This window comes from Theobroma cacao, chromosome 4, assembly GCF_053813885.1.
Source record: "Theobroma cacao isolate CCN51 chromosome 4, ASM5381388v1, whole genome shotgun sequence".
NCBI lineage: Eukaryota > Viridiplantae > Streptophyta > Magnoliopsida > Malvales > Malvaceae > Theobroma > Theobroma cacao.
The window spans coordinates 1,918,442-1,926,513 of record NC_142642.1 but is presented as its reverse complement, the minus strand read 5'-3'; the positions used below and the strand labels follow the sequence as shown (position 1 = coordinate 1,926,513).

General features: G+C 38.1%; 1 protein-coding gene across 1 annotated transcript; it reads left to right on the top strand.

Moving 5' to 3' along the window:
• The first annotated feature begins 310 nt into the window (after window positions 1–310).
• On the top strand, window positions 311–6,050 carry LOC18600957 (ankyrin). Its single transcript, XM_007031736.3, has 4 exons — window positions 311–752; window positions 3,071–3,346; window positions 3,805–3,942; window positions 4,343–6,050. Exons 1-4 carry the CDS (start codon window positions 450–452, stop codon window positions 5,888–5,890), a joined length of 2,265 nt encoding a protein of 754 aa, XP_007031798.2. The 5' UTR covers window positions 311–449; the 3' UTR covers window positions 5,891–6,050.
• Window positions 6,051–8,072: the final 2,022 nt, after the last annotated feature.

The following is an 8,072-nucleotide window of genomic DNA, read 5'->3' as shown; positions in this document are numbered from 1 at the left end:
CTTTTTTTTTTAATTTTTACCAAATAAAACTTAAATGTTTAAAAGATTCGTTTATCGGTAATAAACTTAAATGGTCCAGATATCAATATTAATGCCCATCAAACGGTCCTGATTTGAGATCTCAAACGGACGATTATTACCGATATTCAAGCGAAGTGGTCTTCTGTCTGACGCCAACAATTTACAAAGCCCGGGCCCACCTCACATCCTCCGCCTAAATCTTTATCCGCAGTAAAAAATAAAAGTAAAAAACAAACCGTTCCAATAAATAAGCCACCATCCTCTCTTCAGTCTCTGGCGCTCACTTATTTCAAGTTTTGTCTTTTTAATTTTTGTTGTCCTTTTTCTTGAGAGCTTCTCCCTTGAGCCTCGGTATCCTCGTATGCCATCTCTCACCTGAAGTTACATTGGCTTTTGGTGCTACCTTAAACAAACCGCCAAGTGTAACAATGATGGTGTTTTCCGGCAGCAGACAGGTGGTTCCCGTCGACTACGAGGCTGAAGTTTCCCAGCGTCTGCTCGAAGCTTCGTTATCCAGCGATCTGATGTCCGCTCTCGAGTGCATAGCCGATCCGTTCGTCGACGTCAACTTCGTCGGCGCCGTCTGCTTGAAAACGAGGAAGACTGAAGTCGTTTTACGAGAAGAATTGGCGAGTGAGGTGCGCGTCGAGTATGAAGAGTTTAAAACTGACGTCACAGCTCTTTTCCTCGCTGTTCATGTTGGAAGTGTCGCTCTCGTAAAGAAACTACTGGTAATGCAACACAAAAGTTTCGTTTTTTTACTCTTTTTGCTTTTTCGTTTTGATCGGGTTTGTGATTCAAACTGTTTCATTAACGTCGCGTTTTACAGTTATTTTTTTCCTCGTTTTGATGATCAAAGTTGAAATCTTTTTGTTCTCTCTTTTTTCTTGAAATTTACGATTTTTTCTCATTTCCATTGTCGTTTTGCTTGTGATTCTCACGCGTTTTACGCTACTCTGGATTTCAGTGATCAGAGTTAAACTTTTGAGTTGCGTGCACTGATTTTTAACTATTTTTTAAGAAGTATTTCCATAATTTATTCTTTTTTTTTCGAATAAGTGAAAATTTCCGAAATCATAAGCTTGGAACTGAAAATCAATGTTTTAGGCCAAGAGGATCAGATCGTTGCTCTTGAAGTCTCCATTTTTAACGACATTGTCCAAAATTTAGTAAAAACCAAAGGCTTTACCTGTTGATTTGTCGATTTTGGAGCGTTTCACATGCACTCTCTGTGATACTCTGTTTGGCTACTGAGAAAAAGTAAGAGGATAAGATATTCTCACTTCGAAACGAGTTTTTTTCAAATTCAAATTTCAATCTCAACTGAGAAGTTTGCTGATCTTCTACTTTTTCGAAGTGCTCAAATTATTTGAATTTTAAGCTAATTTATTATTTCTCGTAATTTTCTGTTCTTTAATCAATAATTACTTCCTTACGCTTTTTTCAACTTTTTGGTTTTCTCAAAAATTGAGGAAGCTAAGGTTACATCTAACATGTTCCTCGGACATAATCTTCGAAAATCAATGTTCTTTTTCTACCTAAAACTTTTTCGTATCTTGAAAGATTCACTGTGTCTTTGCTCGCTTTATTGCTTTCCCCTGCTCTGGTCCCCATAATTTAATTACGGAATTACCTACGGTAAGAATTACCATATAATAATAATGGAAAATGAAAATTTGTACAGAGTTAAGTAAGCTTCTTTAATTCAGTATGGTAAATTTTATTATCTTTCATTCGTATGTATTTAATATTTGCCTTTAATCTCTACCAACACTACTGCTCTGGTTACTTCATACTTTCCTTGGTATGAATATTTGGTTTGTGCCCCCCTGTGAAGCACAAAATTTACTGCCTTTTCTTACTGTAAAAACTAAATACATGAGTAAATGTATGCGCTACCGATGTCTTTCATATATATTTAGAAATAATAAATGCAATGGTCTATTTGAGAAATATTCGTAATGAATATGTCTACCTGATTGTTTATGGCGAGGGTCTATGTAATATTTTCATTTTCTGGGGAGCTGTTAATCTTTTAGTTGAGACAGCTTTTAGTAGGCTATTAAATCATTTTAGTTTGCTTTAACAAAAACTTAATCATTTTCAGCTTTTGTTTTGGTCAAATTAGATGATCCTGTCTCTGGACTTTGATCAAGAGTTGGATTGGCAGTGTTAATCTTGGCTGCTGTAGACCAAATTTTTCGATTTGGTCCTCATTCATTTATATGTTACTTGTTTGGTTTGCCAATTATACTTCTCTTATATTGATTAAAGTGAAAATATAAGAGTATAATATAGTCCAAGATATTTAGTGTTCAATAATATGTGTGCGATTTAATTTGTCCTTTTTCCTGTTTTTAATTCATAAACATAGTTTTTCTTTCCTGAAGTAAATCCATTAGAGATTTTCTTGTTCCGTTAGGCCATTATAGTTTCTGGTTTTTTTTTGCATCAAGTTATTCGAAATTTTGTCTTCCATTATATAACTAGGAAGATAGATGTTATAGCATTCAAAAATAAGTAAGAGCGGGAAGTTTTATTGACTTGCATATTTATTCTATGGAAATATGCTCTGCAAGCGCCCATACTGGGTTGTCACTGAGCATTGGCTTGAGTTTGAAGTAAAAAACGGTACACTTACATGATGCATCCCCCATATCCTTTTTTGATTGAAATCTTCATGCATTTCTTGAAGAAAGTTCTACGCTTCTCTGTCTACCAATCAGTGTTGTTCCCCATTTTTGTCTGTTTGTAGCTGTGAGATTTTGTTACCTGATGAAGAATCCAAAATAGTCACTATGCTAGTGGTAATATTTTCTTCTTATCGACCTCTGTAAGATTTTAAGAAAAGGGGAGAAAGAAAAGAAAACTTACAGAGTATGATATCATGTTGTGTTTTATACTGTGGCCAAAGTATTAGGCTTATGGTAAAATTAGCTCAAAAAATGAGTGCCAAGTTTAAATTCTTTTTACCCCAACTTAAACTGTCAAAAAGAAAACAAAAAACCCTTTATATTATGCACTAAAGTTGGTACACTTCAAATGACAGAGCATAGGAGCTGATGTGAATCAGAAACTCTTCAAAGGCTTTGCAACAACAGTAGCAGTGAGGGAGGGCCACTTTGAGATTCTCGAAATCTTGCTTAAAGCTGGGGCTTCTCAGCCAGCTTGTGAGGAAGCTCTTCTAGAGGCAAGCGGCCATGGGCAAGCAAGGCTTGCAGAACTGCTCATGGGCTCTGATTTAATTCGGCCACATGTTGCTGTTCATGCTCTCGTCACAGCATGCTGCAGGGGGTTTGTGGAAGTGGTGGACACCCTCATAAAGGTAAAACCATCATACTTTATCACATGCACCACTTAGCCTCAAATTTTACATGAGTAAGGCTCGAAAACCCACTATAATAAAACACAACAATGGAGCAGGTCAACAGTTTTAACCATTAGAATGGCATGTAATTCTGGCTTTTACCTGCTGTTGGCCTGCATGCTCTGTTAGGCCTCATGGTAAGTTGGGTTATTGGTATTGATGCCCTTATTGCTGATTTAGCCAACTTTGGCTTTTTGACAATTAGATAAGTTCTTGATGATTTTAATCTGTTACTAGTTTGGCAGCAGTATAATAACTTCCACATTATTCAAGAACTCATAAAGATGATAAATTAATTTCTACTGGTGTTTTTCAGTTGATCCACCATTCTATTAAGCTTGTGATGTAATTTTGATTACGTGTTATTTATATTAGATTTTGCATGATAATCTAATGGCTCTCCTGCTCAATTACAGTGTGGTGTTGATGCAAGTGCAAGTCATAGGCAGCTGCTCCGGTCGTCTAAACCTTCTTTGCACACAAATGTTGACTGCACAGCACTTGTGGCTGCTGTTGTTAGTAGGCAGGTCTCTGTTGTTTGCTTGCTTCTACAGGTGACCTTCTAATCTTTTAGTGTACTGTATGTTTTACACAATTTTCCAAAACTCTGAAATAAATGCTTCATGCCACGAAATACCTGTGTGATGTACAATTTTGGAATCTGAATGCTCATTATGACTAGCATCTAAATCTCTAGCATATTCAAATAATAGTTGCATCACATCTGGATCTGGTCAACCTTTGTGGTACTTTATTTCCCTTAAGAACAGTTGATTTTAGCAAGATGGCGTTTTATATTCCCCCGATAAGTCAACAAAGAGAGTTTAAAGAGTTGCATTAAAAAATAAGTAACATGCTTTGAGCAATCCTTCTCTGTTATTGTTTTTATTATTTGTTTCTTACCTTCTAAACCAGTTTAGCTCATTATCTTGCACATCCAAAAACATAAAGCAGGCTGGGACCCCAACCGATATTAAAGTAAGTCTGGGAGCATGGTCGTGGGACACGACTACAGGTGAAGAGTTTCGAGTGGGTGCAGGACTGGCTGAACCCTATGCTATCAGTTGGTGTGCTGTAGAATATTTTGAAGGTAGTGGTGCCATCTTGCGCATGCTCCTTCAGCACCTCACCCTTGAGACACCTCACTATGGAAGAACCGTCCTCCACCATGCTATCCTTTGTGGCAATGCTGCAGCTGTCAAAGTGCTCTTGAATTGTGGCGCAAATGTAGAATCCCCAGTTAAAACCATGAAAACTGAGTTCCGTCCGATACACATGGCTGCCCGTCTTGGCTTGTCAGCAACCCTTCAATCCCTCATTGATTCTGGTTGTGATCTAAATTCCAAGACAGATATTGGTGACACAGCTTTGATGGTTTGTGCAAAGTACAGGCATGAAGAATGTCTTAAAGTGTTGACCAGGGCTGGTGCTGACTTTGGCTTAGTTAATGTCTCTGGTCAGTCTGCTATTTCAATTGCTGAATCAAACCGGTGGTCCCTTGGTTTTCAGCAAGCAGTGCTAGACGTAATCAAGGTTGGAAAGATACCCAAGTCAAGCAACGTTTCAGTTTTCTCTCCCTTAATGTTTGTTGCTCAAGCTGGTGATGCTGATGCCCTAAAAGCTCTGATAGAAAGGAGAGAAGTTGATCTTGATTATCAGGATGATAATGGTTTCTCAGCAGTCATGGTTGCTGCCTTAAAGGGTCATGTTGAAGCATTCAGGTTGCTGGTTTATGCCGGGGCTGATGTTAAGCTGTGCAACAAATCTGGTGAGACTGCAATTACCTTGTCTGAACTGAACCAGAATCGTGACCTGTTTGAGAAGGTGATGCTTGATTTTGCACTTGAAAAGGGCAACCGCAATGCTGGAGGCTTCTATGCTTTGCATTGTGCAGCACGTCATGGAGATTTGGATGCTGTCAAATTGTTAAAAAGCAGGGGCTATGATGTAAATGTCCCTGATGGAGATGGCTACACTCCGCTTATGTTAGCAGCTAGGGAAGGCCACGGTTCCATGTGTGAGCTCTTAATCTCACACGGAGCGAATTGTGATTTTAGGAATGCTAAAGGGGAAACCGCACTCTCTCTTGCTAGAAAAACTGCTGGCTTGAAAAATGATGCAGAACGTGTGATTCTAGATGAGCTTGCTCGCAAGCTTGTTCTTGGTGGTGCCCCTGTAATGAAGCATACCAGGGGAGGCAAGGGAAAGCCACACGGGAAAAACGTGAAAATGGTGGGGTCCGCCGGAGTGCTGCAGTGGGGAAAGTCAAGTCGACGAAATGTGACATGTCGAGAGGCAGAATTAGGACCAAGTCCAGCCTTTAAGAGGAACAGGCGCAGCAAGGGCGATGCCAACGAACCTGGAGTATTTCGGGTTGTGACTACCAAGAACAAAGAGTTCCATTTTGTGTGTCAAGGTGGGTTTGAAATGGCTGAGCTATGGGTGAGAGGAATAAAGCTTGTTACCAGGGAGGCTATTTTTGGTAGCCAAAAGGATAGATAGAGATTGAGTCCGGAAGTCGATTGTTAGATGATTGTATAGATGTATGGAGGAGTACTTCGTCTTGAAGTAATATAAACTCACTGTTTCTCTGTATAGATTTTGATCTCGAGTAGTTTGTAAATGCTTTCTCATATAAAGATATCTCCAAGTCTCGATTTCCCATTCCAGTTTTTAATCTGGAATTGACAGTGAGCTAAGAATTTTGGTGAAAAAGCCATTGATGAATTGCCCTCAAAACATCTTTCGCTACAAGAGTCAGCTCCGGAGAAAGATTGAACAGCGTCAGTAAACAGTCAAATATGTAAGGCAATTAGATTGACCCAAGGTGGAACCTGCCACCCTTTATTGTATTCAGTTCCTGACAGACATGGTAACACTCGTCGATGAACTAAAACATGAAAAATTTACTGTCCCCAAGGTAGACAAGGTTGAATTTATTGCCAAACGAAAAGAGAAAAAAAAAGAGGAAAAATGTCAGGACTTTATTGCAGCTTATGGAAGGAAGAACAAGAAATCAAGTGTAGGGGTCCTTTATTGACCGACCTGGAGAATCATGTTCCGATACCAGGGACCATATGGCCGATGACTCCAAATCTGCAAGACTACATTCATGGACTTACCTGAGATCACGCTACATTAATGTCGTCTCCTGTCGCTTTCAGAACGGATCTCAATAAAAGCACTTGATAAGAAATTTAACAAGGATGTCCACAACCATAGAGCAATTTTTGCGGTTCTAAAAGCAAGGCACTGCTTTTTTACTACATTCTTGTCTCAAAACTTTACAAGCTCACGGAATGTTGACTCTTTTCTATTAGTTTAGATTTTTAAGATAATTGGTCACTCAACTAAACATGCAACCCCGAATTCAAGTTTTAAAAAAATGTGTCTTTTATTGTGTCCATCGTTGGTAAGATTTTATAATATTTAATTAATTCACGTGTAAATTTATTAATAATTCATTCGATTTGTATATGAAGGGTCGCTTTTAAAATTTATATATGATAATTGAGTCTATTTTTATAACTTAAACTTTTAAAACAATTGATCATCCAATTTAACGATAAAAAGTTATTCATAAATTTGATAAGGTTAACAAGAATTAAGCAATGAATTCCAACTTCAATTTCATGTACCAAGGTGTCACCATTCATATCAAACTGTAAGATATTGTTCATTTTGATCTATTAGACTCACGATTTTGTCTTCAAGGTATTATTTGTTTTGTTCTGTTGACATCACAATTTTGTCCCCGTAAAAAAAAAAAAAAAAACTCTTGGGGACTCATGAGTTGAAGATAGTATAAATTTTTAAATGCTCAATCTCACTTTAGTACATAATTAATATGACATAGCCGATATTGGCTCTCAGAGCCCTCTCTGGGATCATGACATCTTCTCCCACTTTAATAATGCTTAATTTTACTCTCAAAGCCCCCATTTTCCCCCACTCTAACAATACTCAATCTTACTCTTACAGCCCCATCTAAAACCATGATATCTTCCCTCACTTTAACAATATTTAGTCTTTTTTACTTTCAGAGCCCTCTTTTGGATCAGGACATCTTCTCCCACTCTAACAATGCTCAATCTTACTCTCAGAAGGCTTCCCCCACTTTAACAATGCTTAATCTTTCTTACTCTTAGAGTCGCCATTTTTCCTTATTCTAAAAATACTCAATCTTACTCTCAGAGCCCCTTTTGGGACAATGCTCAATCTTACTCTCAGAGGGCTTCAATCTTACTCTCAGAGGGCTTCCCCCACTTTAACAATGCTTAATCTTTCTTACTCTTAGAGTCGTCATTTTTCCTTATTCTAAAAATACTCAATCTTACTCTTAGAGCCCCTTTTGGGACAATGCTCAATCTTACTCTCAGAGGGCTTCCCCCACTTTAACAATGCTTAATCTTTCTTACTCTTAGAGTCCCCATTTTCCCTTATTCTAAAAATACTCAATCTTACTCTCAGAGCCCTTTTTGGGACAATGCTCAATCTTACTCTCAGAGGGCTTAATGCTTAATCTTTCTTACTCTCAGAGTCCCCATTTTCCTTTATTCTAAAAATACTCAATCTTACTCTCAGAGCCCCTTTTGGGACAATGCTCAATCTTACTCTTAGAGCCCTCTCTAGGATCATGACATTTTCCCCTAACTCTAACAATGCTTAATCTTTCTTACTCTCA

Bases quoted from the DNA above. Each gene is read 5' to 3' on its own strand.
- LOC18600957 (XM_007031736.3), top strand. From the start codon at position 450: ATGATGGTGTTTTCCGGCAGCAGACAGGTGGTTCCCGTCGACTACGAG. The intron at 753-3,070 runs GTAATGCAACAC...TTCAAATGACAG, and splicing joins CTCTCGTAAAGAAACTACTG to AGCATAGGAGCTGATGTGAA. The intron at 3,347-3,804 runs GTAAAACCATCA...GCTCAATTACAG, and splicing joins TGGTGGACACCCTCATAAAG to TGTGGTGTTGATGCAAGTGC.